Source organism: Plectropomus leopardus, chromosome 6 (assembly GCF_026936395.1).
Source record: "Plectropomus leopardus strain MGB_pleo_1.0 chromosome 6, ASM2693639v1, whole genome shotgun sequence".
Lineage (NCBI taxonomy): Eukaryota > Metazoa > Chordata > Actinopteri > Perciformes > Serranidae > Plectropomus > Plectropomus leopardus.
The window spans coordinates 9417091-9439380 of NC_142181.1; the positions used below are offsets into that span (position 1 = coordinate 9417091).

Consider the following 22290-nt stretch of genomic DNA (forward strand, 5'->3'; position numbering starts at 1 on the left):
AATGATCGAGTTCAGACTGAGCTTTGAGAATGTTGACTAAAAAATGTGCAACAAAAGGCGAGCAAGCGGAGGTGGAGGAGAGAGGACACTGGGCCGGTAAGGTGGAGTTTCTCCTGGCTGTGGCGGGAAATATTGTTGGTCTGGGCAACGTGTGGAGGTTTCCTTACCTCTGCTACAAAAATGGAGGAGGTAAGCAAAAAGATGCTCACAACTAATTACCCTAAATCTGTAGTACAGGTGTGCATTATTGTAAACTTTGTAAACTTAGGTGCATTCCTGGTGCCATATCTGGTATTTGTGGTGACCTGTGGCGTACCCCTGTTCCTGCTGGAGACGACTATAGGCCAGTACACCCAGGAGGGCGCCATCACCTGCTGGAGGAAGCTCTGTCCACTGGCTGAAGGTGTGGTGCCCTGGACTTTATTGTCGATTAAAGGTTTACTGAAAACACTCTTAAGGACTGATTGTCTCAATTGGGTCATTATTGCTCCTTACTGGGTTCTGTACATATGACATGTTGTTAGTCTGTGAATGCTCACTCTGTATAGACATTCAGGACAGCGCTCTGATATGAAGGGAACATCTCTAACCAAACTGTCACTGACTGAGTTTCATTGTGGGTAATTTTGGCACCAGGTTTTGATAAAGAAGTAGAATGCATGGAGTAGAAACACCTCTCACTATGCTGCATTGTTATGGATACTCTTTTGAAAACTCTTCATCACGAGTCCAGTAATGTTATAGACACACAATGCTAAATCATTGAGGTGATCTTTTTAAATATTTTAACTGTACCTGTGGCTAATTTTATATTTATCAAAAAGATATAAACATTACAGATAATCTTTCTTTGGAACAAATAAACATCTCCACTGTTGAAGATCAAACATATCTTCTTTTTATTTAAATCTATTTATCTTTAGGCAGAACCTGCCCCTCAGCAGGACTGAGCAGTTTCAGTAACCACATGAGGACAGTCAGGTTCCTATGACCCTTGGATACTCTTTGGGTAATGAGTAAATGGAGGAAATCAGGTTTTCATGACTATTTTCTGTAACAACCAAATGTGGCCTCACAGGTATTGGCTATAGTGGCCTGCTGATCATCCTCTACAGCTGTATGACCTACATCATTATTCTGGCCTGGGCTTTGCTCTACCTGGTGTTCTCCTTCAGCTCACAGCTCCCCTGGGCCAGCTGCAACAACTACTGGAACACAGGTAAAACGGATAATACCGTCACATGCATTAAAGATATTATGCTGGATTTTCAGAAAATCCATCATTAGTGACACTGGTGGATGAATTGCAATCAACAGCCCGTCGCTCACGCTCGTTCTCCACAGACACAAGCGAGCATCCTGGGTATCGGCATATTGTGAGTCTTTTTTTAACCCCAAAAGCCAAGCGAAGTGAATCAAATCCCCTTCTGATGCTGACCCAAGCTTTCCCCAGATGTCACAATCTCATTTAGCCAGATGGATTACCCTGAATATTTTCTTCTGTGCTTGTGTTGTCTCAGTTTCTAAGTTACATTACCATCTGTTCATCCATTGGTAATACAAGGTGATGAATTCTGGGAAACTGCTTCATATACATCTTTATGGTTGATGTGTACAAAAGAGTACCAATGTTTGTATGATGTACTGATGTTATGATCGCACAAAAGAACAATTCAGAGACCTTTATGTCAATCAAAAGTGATTTGACTTAACATTTTAATAAAGCTGGGGGACTTGTAAGGGTCAGAAAAAAATGAAATGAAAGCAACAGAGGCTGAGACTTCATCTCAGCTTTGTTTTCTGTTTTTTTTATATATATTATAGGACATTATATATCTATTTAGAGAATATTGTTATATTTTCTGTCTGATTATCTTTTCAGATGACTGCATAGATGTTTCAACACGAAATAAAACCTTTGAATGGACCAACCAGTCTAACACAACCTCTGCTGCCACAGAGTTCTGGGAGTACGTCTACATATATAAACATACCAAGCTTTTAGGTTCTTTTAAATGTCACACAAGGAGGCCTAAGAGGCCTCAATAAAACAATATTTGTGCATCTTTTTACCTTCCAGGCGGCGAGTGCTGGCCATCTCAGGGCGCATTGAGGAGATCGGCAGCATCAGGTGGGAGGTGCTGTTGTGCCTAGTTGTAATGTGGATCATCTGCTACTTTTGCATATGGAAAGGGGTCCGGTCTACAGGAAAGGTATCCATAGAAGCCTTAATAGTGTAATAAAAGCACAGTTTATTTCCAAATGTCTTAAACTGTTGTTTTTTTTCCAGGTGGTGTATTTCACAGCTACCTTCCCCTATGTGATGTTGGTCATTCTTTTGGTCCGTGGACTCTCTCTTCCCGGGGCTTTACAAGGAGTACTGTTTTATCTTCTGCCTGAGCCCTCACGACTCACAGAACCTCAGGTAGGAGCTTCAGGAGGATTTTTGGTTGACACTAGGTGTAACAGATAACAGGGGGACGAACTTACTCGCAGTTTTTGTTGACACAGGTTTGGATGGAAGCTGGGGCTCAGGTCTTCTTCTCATACAGTGTGGGTGTTGGCACACTAATTGTGCTCGGCAGCTACAACACCTATAACAACAATTGCTATAGGTGAGTATTGGTCAAAGTGTGACTTAGCTTAATGCTCTGACATGAACTTTTCTGACAGGTGCAAAGAAAAACAAGAGCTACACAGTAACATATTTTAGAAGAAAAATACACTCAGCATAGTGCAGATCTTAGCCAGGCAGCCACCCAAGCTAAAAAAAACAACCCCAAAAAAAACACGCCTTTTTTATTTTTTATGGAGCTGCAGCACATAGCACAGAGCAGATTTTCCTTGCAGCTTAGCCACTTGGAATCGTTCCTCCCGGTTGACTTACAATTAAGATGGAGGTGAGGATAACAAAAAAATTGACTTATTCATCTCGTAACGTGCCTAACTTTAGTAGATCAACACATTTTGGGTATGGAATTAATCTGAAAATGCTCTGATTCAAAATGCGACCACAATTTTCTGTGGATGTCAGCTTTAAATTCTGATGAAGGCCGAAATGTGGCTTGAAACACACGATAAGGCTTTTTGATTTTAATTTAGCCAGTTTCCAGTAAAACTACCCCCTACCAGACAGTTGATAAGAGATGAGGAGTCAGTGGTCAATGACTGTATAAAACAGTCAATAAAACATGTTTTGTTTTGTGAATCACTACAACCAAGAGGTGAGGAGGTGTCACACATGTGTATACAGATTGTTAGGGTAATTAGTTCAATTCTTTATGAGATTAGTTGTGGATAGACAGACAGACAGACAGACACACACGCACACACACACGAATGTTCCCCTCCAGGCTTATGCCAAAATGAAATTAAAATGATCAACTATATGCCAGGAATTCATCGAGTATGCACATATTTTTCTGTTTTGCAGAGACTGTCTTTGGCTCTGTTTACTAAACAGTGGTACCAGTGCGGTAGCTCATTGAATCCAAGTGAATTTTTGTGCCAAATCTGAAGAAATTTCCTCAAGGCCTTCTTGAGATAATGCATTTACAAGAATGGAACAGACAGACAGCCAACTCAAACACATAACGCCTTCAGCCAAGGGTATCACAGGCACGGAGACATAAAAATGATCAATTACATGCTATGAATTCATGGAGTACGCACATATTTTTCTGTTTTGCAGAGACTGTCTGTGGCTCTGTTTGATGAACAGTGGTACCAGTGTGGTAGCTGGGTTTGCAGTCTTCTCTGTTCTGGGATTCATGGCTCACGAGCAAGGTGTTCCCATTGAATATGTGGCCGAGTCAGGTCATGCAACCACCAGATATTCAACAAGATGCAAACTTGCTTTTCCATACCCATATGTTACAGAGTGTTACACCATTCTGGTACGTTGTTACTACCTAAGAGTTTGTTGTTGTTTCCTTTTTTTATCATTAAACTAGCATTTCGGTAATGAGTACTTAAAGCAAAGTATATCTTTTTTTCACATGCAAAAAAGGTTCTTGGTTTACTCAGGATCTGGCAACTGGATCAGACAATTTCAGATCATCAGACCTCCAAAACACAATGAAACTGTCTGAACTGCAGTGTAGAGTTTAGCTTATCATCACTTCATCATTGTACTGTATCATTTACACAATTTATAAACAAGGACTGTTTAAGTCATGCTGAAGAGAAACCAATAAAAACACCTGACACACCACTGTTCTGCCACAGATCACGTGTAGACCGCCTGAGGCTTCATTATGTAGCTGTAAATAAACAGCTGGGAGCTTTTGACAAGTGTTTTCTCCTGCACAATCAAAACTCTTCTTCTGTTTATTATTGTAATAAACAATAATGTCACGGTGCACACATTACACTAGATTGTTTCTTATTAGAACCTTTATTTGCACATTTAGTTTACAAGCAGAGCTTTCTTCTGTATCAATTTATAAATAAAATATTAGTAAATGACTGAACAAAATCACAAACCACTCTGAAGAAACAAATAAGTCAGAGGAAAACTGGCACTTAATGCGTGATTCACTTATGAGGTATATTTCATTCATAGGATTATTAGTTATTGCAAATCAAGCAGTAAACAATGTAATTACTAAAACAAGGAAAGTGATTAAACAGTAAAATGTAAAATGCTAACTTTGCTAAATGAAGCTTGCTCTGCTTTATTTTTGATCTGTTGATGCATTGCACAACACTGGAAACGTGGATTTAGAAAACAAATTCATTCCCCACTAGTGAGACAGAAAATATTGGATACATGTTATCCTGTGGGCTCTTATAGTTTAATGCAATTTTTTACAAACATAAATGACTCTTCAAGACTTCATGACTCTCTCTCTCAAAATAAGATGATGAATTCAGTAATCAGTAATATGTGTAATAAACACTAAGCCACTGTGTGAGGCTTCTGTGGAGATATTTGTTCTAAACGATTATCTTTAAATTGCATCCATACAGTAAATAAACTAAAATAAAACAAGGTCTAAAATAAACTTTGTTATAATTAGGATATTAGCCATCATGCCTATTCATCTTTAGGCACCAAATGTGACCGACAAAGATGTCCTTTTATCCAGTCAGTACATCACAGTACATTATAATAACCAAAACAACATTATGCTTTCCTAAAGATATGCAATTATGAATTTTGATAAAACTGTTTTTTTAAGATGAGATCTGAATGCAAGTCTTGAATGTCTTGAGTTTTGATATCTTGCTGATTTTCAACAATGTTTATCGATATAAAATATCTAAAATGTAACACAAAAGTATTTTTTAATAAAAATTTTAAAAAAGAATTGTAAAAGTTAAGCTTCAGTTAAAAGGGCCTGCATGACAATGTGACAAAGTTAACTCGTGTTTATTGTTTTCAATTAGTATTTTGATGTTATAAAAATAGAGTTATTAAATAGGCAAAATAAAGAGGCACCTTAAAACTGACTAATTCAACCATCGTACAAGAGGTCCACACCAGTACAGCGTAAGTCATACTGTTCCGATGTATGTCATTTTCTTATATTGGATTTGTTGTTATACCACAATATAAAGCTGGATACAAACTCATCTCACATGGTGAAAAGGCTAAAACGTCAGATTCTCCTGTTCTGTGGCACCGGGTCTGTCCTTCACGCAGTTGTCATCTGACGTTGAATTCGCAATTCTGTGGAACAGAGACAGATTATTATTTATTTTTGAAGATCAGTCATGTGTCAAACTGTGTCAGCATTACACTCGCCAAGAACAGCCTCTGTTAAAATTCTCCACTGTTAAATCGGGGTGTCTTAAGGTCTGTTTTCCATATCATTAATATCCATCAAGATACCCTGAGAATTAGGCGTGGTTTGACATCACTGTTCACTTAAAAATAAAGGCTGACATGCAATAGACTGGCTGTTTGCAGTGAAACTGAAACATTAAAGACACATTAAGTATTATATCCTTAAAAAAAACAGTTGATTTTTGACTGATTCCTCTTCATGCTATCATTATGAATGACAAAGAAAACTCTGTATCTGTGCTTGTGCGTTGCATCTCCTACTTGGTGGCTTCAAATTTCCTCTCTCGATAAGAATCACCCTTCTTCAATATGTAGAGAAGGACCATGTCACAGAAGAAAGCTCCCTGTAAAATAAAGTTTTGTTCAGTGATGTGACTGTCACATATGCTAAAATACAAAAGAACAAATGAAACAAATGATTATTTATGGTACTTACAGCACCCATTAAAGCCAGCCCTGAAGCAACATTGATGGCTGTTGGGATGATGCTGAACTTCCCAGCCTATGAATAATAGCAGAAGTGCAAGAAATGTGGTTAAAAAACAGATTGCAAAAATCATCGTAAAGGCTAAGTGTGTAGGATTAAGAGGCATCTATTGGCAGAAATGGTGTATAACATCGATGCCTATGTTTTTAATAGTTTATAACCAGTGAAATTTAAGAATCTTTGTGTTTTTGTTACCATAGAATGAGTCGTTTGTATCTACACACGGAGTGGGTTCTCTTCCATCGAGTCCAGGCAAACCAAACACTAGCTCTAGACAGGACCGTTCGCATTATCACGTTCTCCTACACGATTAGTATTTGGGAGAAGTTTCAGTTCTACAACCTCATCACGAGATGACACTAAATCCTACACACTAGACCCTTTAAAAGCTTTAAAAAGGAATTAAGCAATTACTTTTATTTAAAAAATGTCTTTGAATGTGATGTAACTTTGATTTGTTAACAGAATTCGCAGTCCACCGAGACACAATAAAAAACAATAAGATATCTTAATCCTGTTATCTGGTATTTGCACAAAATCGAACTATTATGTTCTAATGTGCTGTGTTTTGTTTTGATTGTTTAAATCATGTCAGGTTGTAATGCTTTGGCAGCACAGACAGTATTTCATGCTTTCAGCCTGTAAAAAGTACGTACCTTTCCGTGCACCATGACGGTAAATCGTACACCATAGACTTTGTATAGGGATCGATAGTTCTCATCAGCAGCATTTTGGAAATACCGACTGTGTCTGTTGCAGATAAAAGGGGAAAATAATAGAATAATAAATAATAATGTAATTGTAAACGATTATGATTACATTTTTGAAGATTAGAAATATTTGTCTGTGCTGCATAGACTAAGAGGGTGTCTGCAGTTGTGAGACTCACCTGAAGTTGAATCCTTTTGCAATGGTCGTGTTTAAAATGCTGATATCCAGACGATAAAAGTGATACTGTGGATGGCAGTGAGTGTAACCTTTGTCAAGGTCACAGTCCCACTCTATCATTATGCCAATGGAGCCACCCTGGGAAACACAATACATGTTGAATCAAGGGGTGGGTGCCAGTGGTGACCCCAGACTTTTTTAGGTGGGGGACACTTATTGGTTTCTTACTTTCAATTAATATTGTCTGAGATGCATAGGCTAACACTTGTACAGTTAAGATTTTGAGTTCCACAACAATTCTGTTTTAATGTATTTTGTATCTATACATGTTTGACGTTTTGTAGTTCTTCAGCTAGACTAGTGTAATTCTCCGTAGAAAGTCAAATGTAAAGCTTTAGTTTGAAAGAGTAAATTGAATTTAAGAGACAAAAAAAATACTGAAAACAAACCTTCTCAAATGAAAGGAAGACTTTCAGATACCCACAGCACCAAATTTCATTTAGACATCTTAAGATGAGAGTTCAAGGGGCATCTTTGAAAGTGGCCAAAGTTTGCCTAAATTTTAAACGTTATTTAGCCCCAACGTACCCCATCTCTACACTACAGTCCTACAGGGCCAAAAGACATCCAAGCATCTCTCCTTCAACACACTGACACTCACTTCATAATGAGGCATGTAAAGGAAACGTAAAAAAATAACTTCTAATTTATCATATCAATGTTCTGCCCAGTTTATTAAAATTATTGATATGGAAATGTGCTCAGATAATGAAAAATAAGTCAATTGGCGTGTAGTCTAACTACCATGTGAACATTAGGGCAGCAACAACCCAACTTTTCCACTCCTATTGCAAATACTTTAAAACACAGAATCTGCTCATTCGGAGTACCGCTTCAGTACCAGCCCTTTCTTTTTCCCAAATTTAAAATATGTATTATCCATCCCCTGTTAAAAAAAAATCACTAACAGCTGTTGTTTAAAATCTTCCCATCACAATCAAGCAAGATCTCTGTACATCACTAGTGTGTCTTATATTTCAGGAGGCAACTTAATTCACTTTTCAGTGTTATTTTCTTGGAGGGAAACATTTTTTGTCACAATAATCCCTATGGTCATAATGCTGGGGACAGAAGAATCCTCTGATGTAAACAAACAACTGATTTATAATTGTTCATGTTGAAATGGCTGCTACATCATTACCTCGTCCTTTCCCCCTTTTGTGTTGGTGTATGCTTTACTATTCAAATATATCAACACTTGCTCTTGATACTTTATAGCTCCGATGTAGATGTGATGGTCCCTGGACTGTCTTTGGTTGTTCTGACAAGCGAAAAAGAAAACCAAATAAAATTTGAGTTGAAAAGAGCAAAACTTACAAATGTGGCCATGTCCTGAAAGTTGTGTCCGGCTCGTCTGGTGATGTCACCCAGGCGAAAGATGGGGCAGTAGGGGTGGAGCTCCTCGTCAAATCGGCATTTCTTCAAATAGGAGTCATCATGCGTTTCGAGAACATTGGACCTCAGAGTTAAGGAACGCAAAGTATTACAAAGTGTAAATGATTGTGTGCGACTGTACACTGCTGTTTGTAGTTAACCAAGCAGTACATGGAGAGTTTTGACCACAGGAGAAAAGGACTTACTTTGAAAAATTAAATTTTGAAAATTGGATGAAATTCTTGATGTAGATGGTGAAGTTTTCAGCGTGTGTCAGCAGAGCCCTTCTGTCAAAGAAAGCTAAGAATGTAACTTAGTTATTTGGTAAAACATGTTGAGGTTTTTCAGTGCAGAGGGGTTGTTAACTGGTGGAATGGATATACAGACAGCTGAGTGGACCTTCCCATTCACATAAAATTTCCTCTCAAACCAGTCAGACCAGCCACGGAAGTTCAGCCTGAACAGATGCAATGTAACTAAAAGGCCGATGCCAAGCCGCCGAGTAGATTGAAATGCAGCTCAACGGTTATAAGAACCACTACAAAACGGTGTTGCTTGTCATAGGGCTTAATAGATGTATGACGACACAGCCTGGTTAACATTGAAGGGTAACAGGTCAAAAAATCAAAATACTGGGCTTCTACAGATATGTTCACAAACATTTGGCACATTTTACTGTCTAAATAACTGTAACATTAAATGTTCACAGTTATTAAATTGAAGACAAATGCTTTTCTTTGACATATGGCCCCATTACGCATATGCCACTATGACTTCAGGGTGATTTCTGCTGTTTTTAATGTATTTCCTTGGTTTGGCCAATGTGTGACCATGATTTTACTTTTTATTTGCATCCTGTTTACATACACACACACACACACACACACACACTATGTGTATCCTACGTGAGCAAATGCATGTGTGGTGTACACAAGGGAGCAATACAGGCTTAAATGCTTGACCCCTACAGTGAGGGGATCTATTTTCCTGTGGGGGACATTTTGCAGGCGTGGTTTGGGCCAACTTGTCCAGGGAAAGGTCACTGCAAATAAATATGAAGTTTTTCTTAATGATCGCCTTTAACCTATGATGAAACATTTCTATCCTGATAGGAGTGGTCTCTTCCAGGATGACAACCCCTAAAACCATAAGATGCAAGGGTTCACTTATGAAAATGTTGTGAATCATATGGTGTAGCTTTCACAGTCACCACATTGCAACCCTGTCAAGAACCAATGAGAGATGTTTTATCTTACTGTTCAACAACACTCTCAACCACCGTCATCAATAAATCAAATCAGGTATTATTTTTTGGAAGAATGATGTTCATCCCTGCAGCAGGCACACTGTTATATAAATGTGAGAGTTTTCATGTGACTGAGATGCTCCTTACTGTGGTTTGAATTGTTTTTCAATGGGACACCAGCCGTAGATTTCACAGGTACCAGTGGAGTTTTCATCTGTTCTTAAGCATCGGCCACTCTTCATTCCTTCAGAAAAACACCAAATGAAGAGTCAGATAACTTACCACATGTAAAAAGACATTTGAAAGTCAGATGCAAAGGCATTGTTTTTACATAATTAATCAATATGAATTCTGCACTTTTTTTTTTCAAATTTCAGGTTAGTGGCATCAGCAAATACAGACAGTAATTAATCACAACTTAGAATGTTTTTTGTGTTTTCTATTGTTTTACACTCACTTTCATTTATATGAAAAAATACTGTAATAAAAAACAAAAAAGAATGTCATGTTTGAATCCAAATATTTTTTCTTAATGACACTATAGCCAACTAATGCCAAATTAATGGTGGCTTAAAATTGGATGTGTTTTTTTTCTGAAGGGGCCCTGACACACCAAGCTGATGGTTGGCATTAATGTTTAGCCATTGGTGAGCATCTGTCACTCACAAAGGTCCAGCACCTGTGGAACTAGGATTTTTTTCTGAAATTTAAAGGGGGTGAATTGGTGTAGGAAATGGCAGAGTTTACTGATAAGAGAAATCACTAAGACTGGCAGTTCATCCCAGCACATCAGAAGAAAAACAAAGTGAGAAAGGTAAACAAAGGGCTAAAGTCAAGAGGGAATGAGATCAAAACAACATTTTGGCTTCTGCCACTAGTACTTCTATGTCAGTCTGGTGTGTTACCGTGACCAGCCTCTACCATCTTCCCTTCTTCACAGTCCCCATCATCTTGACAGTGGCCATCCAGCACTTTCAGGCTCTGAGAACAAACGCCACAGAAAAATATGGCAAAAGTTCAAGGTATATTTAACCATAAACAGATCAGTTTTACACAACTCGCAAACAAGGCTCATAGCTATGGAAGCCCACTTTGTCTTGGAATGGGAAAAAAATACATAATTTACATAATTTACTATCTTATAGTTTTGTCTTAATGTCACAAAACTCTGACTCACCTCCTTATTTTTTACTTCATATGACATACTTATGACTTAGTATTTAATTATTTTGACTTAATAGCTCCTACTATTGACTGTGTATTTAATCTCTTATAGTGCAGATTTAATATCATGTCATTTTGTCTCAATATCTTATCACTTGACTTAATATTATTATTCTACTTTATTTTACATTTATGGTGTAAAGCAGGTATGGGCTCACATATATGTCACATATATGCTCCTTTAAAGAATAAATTGGAAATTAAATATAATGAAAAGGTATGAAATCCAAACATTCACAGATTATGTGACCAACACATACTAATACGGTTAGACAACAAGGTCAGCTTACACTCTATTTACAACAGTTGAGTCTTGTTAGTATCCAAGGATGCTTTCAAATGAAGATAAGAGGTTTCTGTTTTCTAGCAACACCACTAACATGAAAGTATAAATGTAGTTAGGGGTTGATTTTGGACATGGTATTCATGGCTCCAGCTCAAGTGTGGCAGCCTGTCAGGCGCGGGAAGCACTCTAACTGGTGAAAGTTGAAATGTATACAAGAGCAGTGTTTTATTGTTGCGTGGTGCTTTTACAGGCTTGCTGTTCTTCTTGGCTGATGCGTTGAGGCAGGAGACCAAGACTGGCTGAGTTTACATACCAGGAACCCTCTGGAAATTTAGCTGAGAGAAATGATGAGCAGCATAACAGGCACACACTCATAGAAAGAAGAGGGAGGTGTCAGCCTTTGCTAAAAGTTAAAAGTCTTCTTTAGTGACTAAGTGCTGTGAAGGAAATGCAGACCAGTGCTCTCCTGGCCGTCATTGGCTGTGCCACCATATGAGCCACCAGAAATCAGGTGGGGGACTACAGATTAGTCATAGTCCATCTGACTGTCTGTCATGGCTATCATTCATTGTGCACAATGATTGTTGACTAATTCACAACTTTCTAAATGACAGTGATTTTAGGGGGTACAAAAGTCTCTTTCATCCTGGCATTTTAAAGATTGCACTGATTTGTGTTGCTCTTTGTAGCTGATTGGCTAACTATTAATCGAGAGATGACAGGCTTATCTGAAATGAAAAAAAATATCAGATAAAGGAATCTGATGGCAGCAAAGTTTCAGTTTATTTTAATTTTATTTTATTTCTTTATTTTTTTTCATTTCCAGCTCCTTTCTAACCTCAGTGGCCCGCTGTATCTTTGAAACATGGCCGGCTTAAATAGTTTCCAAATGATGAGACGTCAAACAGTGGAAAGTAAACAAAGTAGCCTTAAAATAAACACAGTTAGTCTCAGACACCTCGATACTGTAAGCCAAACAGTATCTTGCAGAGGGAACACAGTGTCTAAACAGCACATCATGCCCTCCAGCAAGCTGATGCTCTCAACTGAAAATTCATCAGTATCCTAACCTTAAACATAAACCTGTTTGTCCAGCAATTAAATGCATCCTGGTGACAATAACAACTGCCAGACAGATGCAATAGAAACGATAAGTGAAAGCATGGCCAAAAAACAACAGCACCAAAACTTTACCTATATTAACTTGAAGTTTTTGGTGCTTCTATTGATGACAGCGAACCTGAAAACTTCAAGTTCTTTGAAGTACTGTAGGAAAATTCAGCTGTCAATTTTTTTAAATCTTAAAACAACCTCTGTTTAACTATGGGTGGAGGGACTGTTTAATACACAGCCAACACGACAAAGAGCAAAGGGCCTTACTGTCAAACCTTGAGTGAAATATGAACACTGTAAAAGGACAGAAACTTTTTCACTCACTCAAGATATTGTTTAAAAATATATTTCAGCCAAAATAAAGGGTTTTTTTTCTGAATAAAGGTCTGTTAAGACCAACTGTTGTCATTTTAACTTGATGGTTTCTGTGTTCAGATTCTCCATCAATTGGAATTGACAGTAAAAGGAAAAACCCTCACACAGAATAGTATCCTTATCAAAAAACATTGTGCTTATCATATATGAGTGCATTCTGATTAGAAATCCACCATTTCAATATACATAATACTTCTTTTTTTGTATTTGGAGCATAATTTGGTTCTGAATGGGTTAAGTCAACTCTACAAGACATTCTTACCTCAGCACAGTGTCCCATCTTCTGCTTTGGTGTCTCTAAGAAATTGGTTACAACAAACAGAACAGCTTCACCCTAGATGTGAAGGAAACACTGTAAATTAGGGGACGACCAATATTGGTTTTTCAGGGCAGATACCAATACTGATTATTAGTACTAAATGAGACCGATAACCGATGTTTGAAACCAATATGCATTTACAGTAAAAATGAAAATATTTCTTTCGCAATTTAGAATTAGGAATATAACACATTTCAACACAAAACAATGTTTTTATGACTTAAGCAAATGTTTAATCAAAACTGAAATTTTCAACATCATATACAGCATGTTCCCAGGAACTTTTTTTATGTCGTTCAATGAAAATTTAAAATGGAAAATGGTAAATGGACTGTAATTGTATATCACTTTCCTAGTCTTTTCGACCACTCATAGAGCTTTCACAGGACATGTAACATTCACCCATTCACACACACATTCACACAGTGGTGGCAGAGGCTACCGTACAAGGTGCCACCTACTAAGTAGTATCCATTCATACGCATGCACACTCCGATGACATGCCAACTGGAGCCATCAGTATCTTGCCCAAGGATACTACTAGGATGTTGCTCGGAGGAGCCAGGGATTGAACTGTTGACCTTCAAATTGGAGGTCGACCCTCTGAGCCACAGCCTCTGAGCCTTTCCCTGGTGTTGGTTGAGCGTAATACGCACACTTTGTCATTAATTAATTTTATCAGCAATCATTAAAATAAAACGCCAATACAGATCATCAGCAAAATGCCAAATATTGGCTCCGATAATCGGCCAGGCCAATAATCTGTCGCAGCCCTCTGTGAATTGGTCTTCTTGTTGACATCATAACATGATGACCCCTGTGCTGCCTCCCTACCTCCTTCCCCAGCCTTAGACGGTCTAGCGGCAGAGGTCTTCAGTGTGTTCCTGCCTCAGGCCATCACCTGACCCTGCTCCCGCCTGCAGACCTGTTTCTGTTAGTATGTAAACTACACACTCTACCTGACACTTTCAGTCCACCTGTGTTGTCATAGTATCCAGCTATTCCTCTCTGTAACCTGTTTTTTGTTGATTTAAACCTGCCTGTGTCTCCTCTTGTCTAACTCTCAGCATGACAGAGAGCAATTCCCCAAATGTCTAGCTTCTCCTTTAACTCAATCAGTCCATCCTGAGTGACTGCCTGCCTGTTTCATTCATTTAATTCAGGCTCACATAAGGAACAAATGCCTAAAAAGATTGTTTTGTTAGCTGCTTACCGGAAAACTTCAAATAATACCCTGGGCTATTATTTGCTTACATCATTGACCTCAACAGGCTTTTATTTGGGACCGGCATGTACATCGGACACACAAAACTGTAGCTCAGCAAAGATGAGAAATTCAATCAAATTATTTATTTAACCCTTTGAAACCTAAGCAAACTGGTGTTATTAATGTACTAATTTGTTTTAAAAACATGGAAAGACAGTAACAAGCAACAAAAGAAGAACTGACCCAAGTTCAAGAAAATTACCTGAAAATTTTCCAAAAAGCCTTTTAAAAGAAAACGAGGAAGTTAAACAAAAAACACAGTGAGAAGAGACCTGAAAAAAACATCTTAAAAATTATAATTCAGTAAAATAATTTTAAATATATGATCATGATAATTTTGAATATAGTTAACTTGACTCTTTCTTACCTTTTTAAAAAATAGTCTTCTACATCTACTAATCTCTTTTTTTGCATCTCTCTTGTTTGCTATGCTGATAATACCATCGTCTTTGGCGCTCATGGTTTCAGTAAAATTAACAGAATTATTGAATTGTGAGTAGCATGTCCATTTTGACAAAAGTTTTAACATATATACATATCATGTTCATGATCTAAGCAGCTAACTGAGGTTATCTCCAGCTGGTAGCACAACAACCCGATTATATACATATAAAGAATTTCTATAAAAATGACCTGCATAGCAACCAGACCGGGCTTCTAATTGATACCAGCTTTTATTTATCAAAATGTGTGGCCATATCAGGCTTGTAATAAGCACTGGGCATTGAAGTATGGGGTTAGCTTTTATTTTAAGTTTTATGGTAATTTTGCCACTAACATGTGCTTGTCTTTCACCCAGTTTCTATGTATGCACATATTGGTGTGGCTGTGGTGTAAATGCTTTCACCTGTGGTGGGATGACGTAGTCCTCTGGTCCCCACACCAGCAGACCAGACTCGGTGTTGTTGGTCACTGAGACTCCCTTCAGTTTAGTTATAACAGAGCTCTGGATGGCCTCGTCTGTCTCCTGGTAGCCTTTCTTGATCACAAAAACCCACCTGTGGGTGAGAGGAAAAATATAAGAGCTAAAAGACATTGTTTAGCATGTGATTTTTATTCTTTCACTGTTTGTTTTTAATATGTAGGTAAATACGCACTATGTGTTGTCATTCAGCAATAACAATACAGTCACTTATTTAGCTGCATGTTTAAATTTCTACGGTGTCTCTAGGCCCATAAACAATATACTTAAATGGAGTTAAAAGCATTTTTATAATATTTTTGAGCACAGGACTACTGTACACTGTTACAGAAAAACTATACTGTATGGCCTTTTGTTTTTCACACATATTGACTGCATTTGATGCATGTTTCTTAAGATTTTTATTTTTATTTTAAATACATCAAATAACCTTACCATATCAGGCTTACTACAGCTTTTTAATTTATGGGTTTGCTACAGGGCACTGAACAGGCCACAAGAGTACTCTGACCACTGTCCTACTACAGCAATGACTGAAAACTTAAAAGTTTAGTTTTCTTTATCAAGCCTTTGAATCATTACCACGATCAACCTGCAAACTTAATAATACAGGCTCATTATACAGTCCAGCACATTTATGCAAGTTGCTGCATTTCAGTTTTTTAGGCTATTTATTTAAATGATATAGGCTTACCTAAAGTATGATTATGGTCAATATAGGCTACATACATTCCTGTATTAATATTGAATTTTATGTCTGAAAGGGATTTAAAATTATATGCTTAGGTTAACGTATTTTATACTATTTATAACGTGAAATGTGGTTATAAAACTGTAAAAGCCACCTGACTTACCCTATAATGTAACCGATGATGGTTAACTGAATAAGTCTGTACAAAACTCCAACTGTCTTATTATTGGCGACAATGTATTTTTCCGTTTTGTAGTCGAATAAGGAGAGGAAGCGTCCTTTGAAAAAGCTCCCGGCCATCCTGCGGCTGTCTGCGGACACTGAGGTGTCAGCGCATAATGAGTGGCTCAGTGATCTACACTAAGAGTCCACACACATAGCAAGAGTCTCCTCTCACATACTGCCTGCGGACACACACTTCCCCCCACTGCGCGGCCCTCATCGCCCTGCCACCCCCCAAACACACACCGCCCACCACCGGCGTCAAGACACCGTAAACCGGCACCATATCCGGGTGGGACTTTCAAAATAATATTTCTAATGAGGACTGTAACAACTAATATTCTCTTCGAAACACCATGTTGGAGTGAGCAAGCTCATTTGACGTCATTTATTAGACAACAATAATAAGCGACAGCAGATTATGTTTTTTTTTTGTTCATCTAATGTTTTCTTAGTAGTTAAAAAGTAGTAGTTAATATTAGTATTAGTAGTCAATAATTCAGCAACCGCAGGAAGTGACAGCTGTTGCCAAGCAACACAAACATTTTCCTGCAAACTGGTGTTAGCTAAGTCCACGTGTTACTGCAGACCAAGAGTTACAGACTGTTGTATATTATATGTCCCTCTTGAGTTGTAAGTATCCATACCGGCTCATAACTGCAGTCTCCCTCACTCCAGCTCCCAGGCATGCACGAGCCCCGAAAAGAGTGGAAGCTCCGCCCACTTCTCACACCTGTGCTGAGCTGTAGCTTCCTGAGGTAAAGAGGCAAAGATGCTCTGTTTCTGTTTCTGTTTCTCCATTTTCTCTCTCCTTTTCTCAGTATGCCAGGTAAATTTGGAAAGTTCTAGCATCTACAGAGAGGAAATAAAATGTATCTTTTTCTATGATCTACTGTTACCTGATCATCTGCCGGCTGTCCTGGAAACATTGACATACAAAGTTAAGAATTTTTAGTTATTCTGTAAAGTTTATGTAGCCTACACTAACATAAAACACTAGACTAACAATTTAAACATAGTCGTGTCAATCCATGAATCATAGGTACAAATCATTTTGTGGGTGAAGTTGGCCTATTCCTGAAGTATTTGACATGATTACTATGGGGTGCTCAGGGACATGACTGTCCTAAAAAGTGCAGTTGGTTGCTGATGCTGAGAGCAGTAAGATGATATCTGTTTGAAGGTTTTAAGGTGAGCTTTCTCAAAGCTGAGCAGCACCCTGTGCAGAGACATGCGACCTCCTTCCTTCCCGTGGTCGCAGACCTCATAGGCCAAACATATCATGAGAAAGGAATAGTGAAACGAGCAAGAGTTTCCTGTGAAATACAGCACAAAGCACAAAGTGGAAAATGAGGCAACTGATCGCTCTTTGTTGGCATGTTCATGTTTCAGGTGGTCAAGGTCAATTTAAATGGAACGTTATAAGAAATTTAAATTTAACATGAACCAATGTCAACATTTTCCACCTTATACTGAAGCACTGCAAAGTGGATTCACGAACATTGATATTTCTATTTAATCAAAAGTTCTTTTGAAATGTATTTAGTGGTTATCTGGGACTAACAGACTCACAGTGATGTGCAGAATGTGGCTTTGCCTTTAAAAGCCCAGATTTTACTTAAGGTAAACATATAAAAATGTGCTTCTTTTGCTTTAATTAGCCTTGGTGATGAACATTTTTCTTTAACTTTACGTGTCACCACAACACCCCCTTCTCAACACCCCCATCAACAGGAAGTGGTCTGGGAGGGGACAGTCATATCAGACTTTTGTCCCACATTCATCCACTGCACATGTTCATCATATAAAATATATATAGTTACTGGTTGATTTTAATATTTGACATGCTCACCTTATAATTTGAAAAAAGAAAAAAAAACCATTTGTGTCAAATATTTTGGCTGTCGTTCATGTGAAACTGAAAGTCAGCAGAACACTTGAACTGCGATGGTCTTGTGGTTTTGTCCCATGATGCTTAGAGGCATGAGCGTACAGCATCGCCACATTGATGCTCACACCATACAAGATGCCGACAATGAATGTGGACTGGTGGATTTTCCTGTTAGCGCTGTGCTTTATTTGTGTGTCGTCGAATGGTGAGTCCTTTTTGTGACAATATAGAAGGAAATCAATATTAATATAAAAACATTCATGAATAAAAATTCACCTCTTTTGCTATATTAAGTGTTTGATCTTTTAATTCATTATTCAGTCAATTTAAGTTATCTTTAAAAAAACGCTATATTTTCGATACATAGTAGATTATGATATTAATATATTTTAAAATATTTAATTATATGTAAACAGGTATCATATTCTTTATCCTCTTTAATACATTCTGTATATTAATAAACCTATAATCTTATATGGCTAATGGCTAATTTATAATAATCCATGGGCGAAGCTAAGCTTTTTTTGTGTTATGGGCTATATTTGTTTTCAATTAGTGTCTTAATTGAACTTACTTTTTTTTTTTTTTTTTTTTAAATTCTTTTCTGCCTCATTTTCCTTTAATACTGTTATTCTGTTACATTCAATCAATTTACTCTCAACCTTGATCATTAATTTCAAATTCAATTCAATTTCATTAATTTCTATTTTGAATATTTGTAGTAATATCGAGTTTTTCTACTGTTTTCACTCTTGGTTATTTGAGTATAGCGCGGCCAAAAACTCGACACTTGTTCTTGTATTTCTTTCTTCCGGTTAAGGAAAGCCAAACTTTGAGAACTCTTGTAAGCTGCATTTGGATGATTGTGAGACAAGCACACTCAGCGCTTCGCTTGGCTCCTCTGTTCTCCTCCAATGCATCTTTTCAAAAAGTAGCCTCAGCTGGGTGTCATGGGCCCAAACTGGGGTGGACATTGTCCAGCTCTCATCTGAAGGTCGCATTAAGTTCTTGGACCACAGGTATGGTCGGGTGAAAGCCTTTCCAAACCAGGGCTCAGAGCGCAACTACTCCATCTGCATCGATGAGCTGAGCAGCTCTGACCTGGGGTGTTACCGCTGTGAGCAGGGGCACGACTGTCTTCAAGTGGAGCTGGTTGCTGAAGCTGAAAGTGGTGAGAGGATTTCTGTTTGAAAGTTTAAGGGAGAGCTTTCATAATGCTGAGCAGCAGCCTTTGCAGACAGACACGTGTGGCCTCCTTCTTTCCCCTGGCCACAAACCTCATAGGCCAAACACATAGGAGAGGACAAGTAAATAAGCAAGAGTTTCCTGTGAAATACATCTTTGTAAAACCACAACCTATCATGCAGGTGCAGTGAGCAAAGAGATGAAGCTACTGATTTACATCTTTGTCGGCGTGGCTGCTTTTATCCTGCTGAGCATTGGTGGCTACTGCTGCATCAAGTGCATAAGTGAGTAGGCCGCTTGCCCAGTCTGGCACTCTCCCACCACACATGACAGAAGAAAAGTGAGCAGTTTGTTTGCTTCTTTGATGAATCGATGGGCTGGCTATTTATAGAAACCTTTCTGTTTCAGTGTGCTGTAAAAAGAAAGCAACGGACAATGCAAACAACCCTGAAGGTGCAGGAACTGAGGGTAAGCAATTATTTCACAATTCAGCTTTACATATGAACCATCTACTGTAGGATGTTGCTTGGTACACAGTCAGTTTTACATTAAGGCATAGTGATAAACAGTACAGGATGTTATAAAGAGTCTCATCTCTTAAAGGTTATTTAAAGGGACAAATAACCCAAATCAAAACTACATATTTTTCCTCTTACTTGTAGTGCTATGCATAAATCTAGATTGTTTTGGTGCGTGTTGAAAATATTGTCCATAGAGATGTCTGCATTCTGTCTAATACAATGGAAAACTTTGAAGAGCCAGGCTTTTTCCCTGTTTTTAGTCTTTGTGCTAAGCTTAGCTGCTAGCTGTAGCCTTATATTTACCATACTGATATCAGAGTGGTATTGATAATCTCATCTAACTCTTGGCAAAAATGCAAACAAGCACTTTTCCCAAAATGTGTAACTGTTCCTTTAAGTTGCTTCATATAATGTCATACTGCAGGTGCCAGTGCTGCACCCGAGAAGCCGGGCAGAGTGCCAGTAGATCAACAGCAGAGAGGTAATTTTTCTCAATAACAGCATATCACACACACTGTAACTTGGATACTGTATGTGATGCATAAGTAATATTTCTGTTATGTTTTCTTGACAAGAAATCTGTGTCACTGTACACGTTTCTTCTTTTCTTACAGGAGCGGGCAATGATAATCTCGTTTATGGTGCGTTCACACAGCTCTTACTCTTTCTTTAAACTTTTCAGTTCACGTCATTTATTGATTAACCCAGTTTAAAAGCCAATGTCTTTTTGTCACGTACAATATCACCATTTTCTGAGTCAATATTTTCTAAACTAATCCCTTCTTCTTTTTTTTAAACATCAGAAAATGATGACCAAGACCCATCCAACCAGCAAAATGACCTCAGGAGAAATTATTGCAGTCCACTACCAGAAGATCTGCCTGATCCCAACACGACTCATGCCAATCAGAGCACCAGTGGGATTTACCCGAATTTGGATCAGTTTGAGAGGAAGGAAAGTCAGAGAACAAAACAGAGATTTCATAGAGGTGCGTTCAGTTCAATTAGTTTGTATTACTGGTGACATGACAAACTGGAGTAACTCTGCTTTCTCTCACCTCTCCAGAGCTCTTCAACAGATTACGGCAAGCAAGTTTCAGTCGGCATTATTATGGTAATGTGAGCGTCTTTTAATTTATTACATTATTTCAATGCTGTCAGGAATTTCACTCATTCATTTTCATTACACAGTTAACCGAGATAATTTCAAGCAACAAGCCATGTCAACTCAGGCAGAGAATCATCACAGAGGTATTTGATGTGATTTATCTTGTGTCATCTGTCAGATTGATTTGCCTATGTTTTACAATGCGTAGCCTGATGCAATAAATAAATAAAAATTTAATTATTTACTGACATGTTTTGCAGCCGGAAGAAAGAAGAAAGCCAAAGAAAGTGAGTGCTGACTTCCATCTGTGGACAAGTTCAAGATGATTTATTCCAATGCACTCAACTGCTCTTACATCTTTCACTGCCAGATCATGAATTCAAAAATCCAATTTACAACAGGAGCATGGACCAGCTCAACCACCTCTAGAGAACCAAGGAGGATTTAAATAGTTGTCAAGACCTTTCCAGTCTCACCATTCTTTTCAATGATAGTAATTAATTTTTCATTTTACATATTAAACTTGATACATGTCTTAATGTGTTTGTTTTCTGTGTGAAGGGATGATGTATTTTTGCAGGCCAGTCAGCCTTTCAAAGTACTTACAGACAGTTGTTAGGGTCCAGTATTTGGGATTTAGCAAAATACATTGGCAGAAATGGAGTATTTTAGAATATTTATGTTTCCTTTAGTGTACAATCACCTGAAAATAAGAATCGTATCTACAGTCCTCGTTTATGGGGACTGCCATGTTACGATTTGATCTACATTTTAACCCAGCATGTTGCATTGCCATGTTTCTACAGTTGCCAAGAACAGACAAACCAAATACTAGCTTGAGATAGGGCCATTAGATTCATGTTTTCGGGCCAGCCACTGTAGTTTCCCATCTGCAATGAGCAGCATCGAAGTTGTACTGATTTGTAAACTGCTTTATTAAGTGATTTATCAGATTTAATCATTTTGTAATTAATTTTACCTTCATATCTTATCTCTTTACTCCTAAATCTGTATCTTTTATTATGTTTTTATATTTTATTGTTATGTAAAGCACTTTGAATTGCCCTGTGCTATACAAATAAAGCTGCCTTGCCTTGCCTTTTTTTGTCTTTTTTTTTAGAGAGGATGAGACCTCTGTGGACAATGCAGCTCACAGAAAAAACTTCCAGAACACTAAACACTGGAGAAATTTCTTGCTGCTGGTTGCAATTTCCAATCCTCACCACTAGATGTCACTAAATACCTCTAACTCATACACAAAAATAAGCAGCAAGCACAGCAATGAATTTAGAATAATATAAAAAGACAAAAAAACTTGGT

General features: G+C 37.9%; 3 protein-coding genes across 8 annotated transcripts in view; 2 read left to right on the top strand and 1 right to left on the bottom strand.

The window, feature by feature from the left end:
• Positions 1-29: 29 nt before the first annotated feature.
• On the top strand, positions 30-4238 carry LOC121943395 (sodium- and chloride-dependent GABA transporter 2-like). Its single transcript, XM_088078315.1, has 9 exons — positions 30-189; positions 269-403; positions 1079-1219; positions 1883-1970; positions 2081-2213; positions 2291-2425; positions 2512-2615; positions 3692-3816; positions 4228-4238. Exons 1-9 carry the CDS (start codon positions 30-32, stop codon positions 4236-4238), a joined length of 1032 nt encoding a protein of 343 aa, XP_087934441.1.
• A 135-nt stretch (positions 4239-4373) lies between these two features.
• The window catches only part of LOC121943336 (P2X purinoceptor 5-like), a 40617-nt gene continuing 22700 nt past the window's right edge, over positions 4374-22290 (bottom strand). For 3 of the 4 annotated variants that reach the window (XM_088078650.1, XM_088078651.1, XM_088078652.1), the window contains 11 exons: positions 15278-15428; positions 13107-13178; positions 10752-10827; positions 9994-10090; positions 8807-8887; positions 8544-8685; positions 7168-7304; positions 6935-7028; positions 6228-6293; positions 6053-6135; positions 4374-5674 (listed from right to left, as the gene is read on the bottom strand). In XM_088078650.1, coding sequence (XP_087934776.1) covers positions 5596-5674; positions 6053-6135; positions 6228-6293; positions 6935-7028; positions 7168-7304; positions 8544-8685; positions 8807-8887; positions 9994-10090; positions 10752-10827; positions 13107-13178; positions 15278-15428 — 1078 coding nt within the window. In that variant the 3' untranslated portion in view covers positions 4374-5595. Of the gene's footprint in view, positions 5675-6052; positions 6136-6227; positions 6294-6934; positions 7029-7167; positions 7305-8543; positions 8686-8806; positions 8888-9993; positions 10091-10751; positions 10828-13106; positions 13179-15277; positions 15429-16206; positions 16474-22290 lie in introns of those variants that run through there. The other variant, XM_042486857.2, reaches the window with a different exon arrangement.
• LOC121943625 (uncharacterized) lies at positions 18144-22068 on the top strand. 3 transcript variants are annotated; one of them, XM_088078649.1, is made up of 11 exons: positions 18144-18361; positions 18977-19327; positions 19524-19625; positions 19750-19809; positions 20287-20343; positions 20444-20503; positions 20666-20851; positions 20929-20976; positions 21054-21113; positions 21231-21257; positions 21341-22068. In XM_088078649.1, the coding sequence occupies exons 1-11, from the start codon at positions 18274-18276 to the stop codon at positions 21397-21399; spliced, it is 1098 nt and encodes a 365-aa protein (XP_087934775.1). In that variant the 5' UTR covers positions 18144-18273; the 3' UTR covers positions 21400-22068. The 3 variants fall into 3 exon arrangements, with proteins under 3 accessions (XP_087934775.1, XP_042343127.2, XP_087934774.1); XM_042487193.2 differs by having other exon boundaries at positions 18155-18361; positions 20477-20503; XM_088078648.1 differs by having other exon boundaries at positions 18277-18361; positions 20477-20503; positions 20929-20981.

Coding starts and splice junctions, on each gene's coding strand:
- LOC121943395 (XM_088078315.1), top strand. CDS start 30: ATGTTGACTAAAAAATGTGCAACAAAAGGCGAGCAAGCGGAGGTGGAG. Junction 2,214..2,290: donor GGGTCCGGTCTACAGGAAAG/GTATCCATAGAA, acceptor TTTTTTTTCCAG/GTGGTGTATTTCACAGCTAC. Junction 2,426..2,511: donor CACGACTCACAGAACCTCAG/GTAGGAGCTTCA, acceptor TTGTTGACACAG/GTTTGGATGGAAGCTGGGGC.
- LOC121943625 (XM_088078649.1), top strand. CDS start 18,274: ATGCTCACACCATACAAGATGCCGACAATGAATGTGGACTGGTGGATT. Junction 19,626..19,749: donor CTGCTGCATCAAGTGCATAA/GTGAGTAGGCCG, acceptor TTTCTGTTTCAG/TGTGCTGTAAAAAGAAAGCA. Junction 19,810..20,286: donor TGAAGGTGCAGGAACTGAGG/GTAAGCAATTAT, acceptor GTCATACTGCAG/GTGCCAGTGCTGCACCCGAG.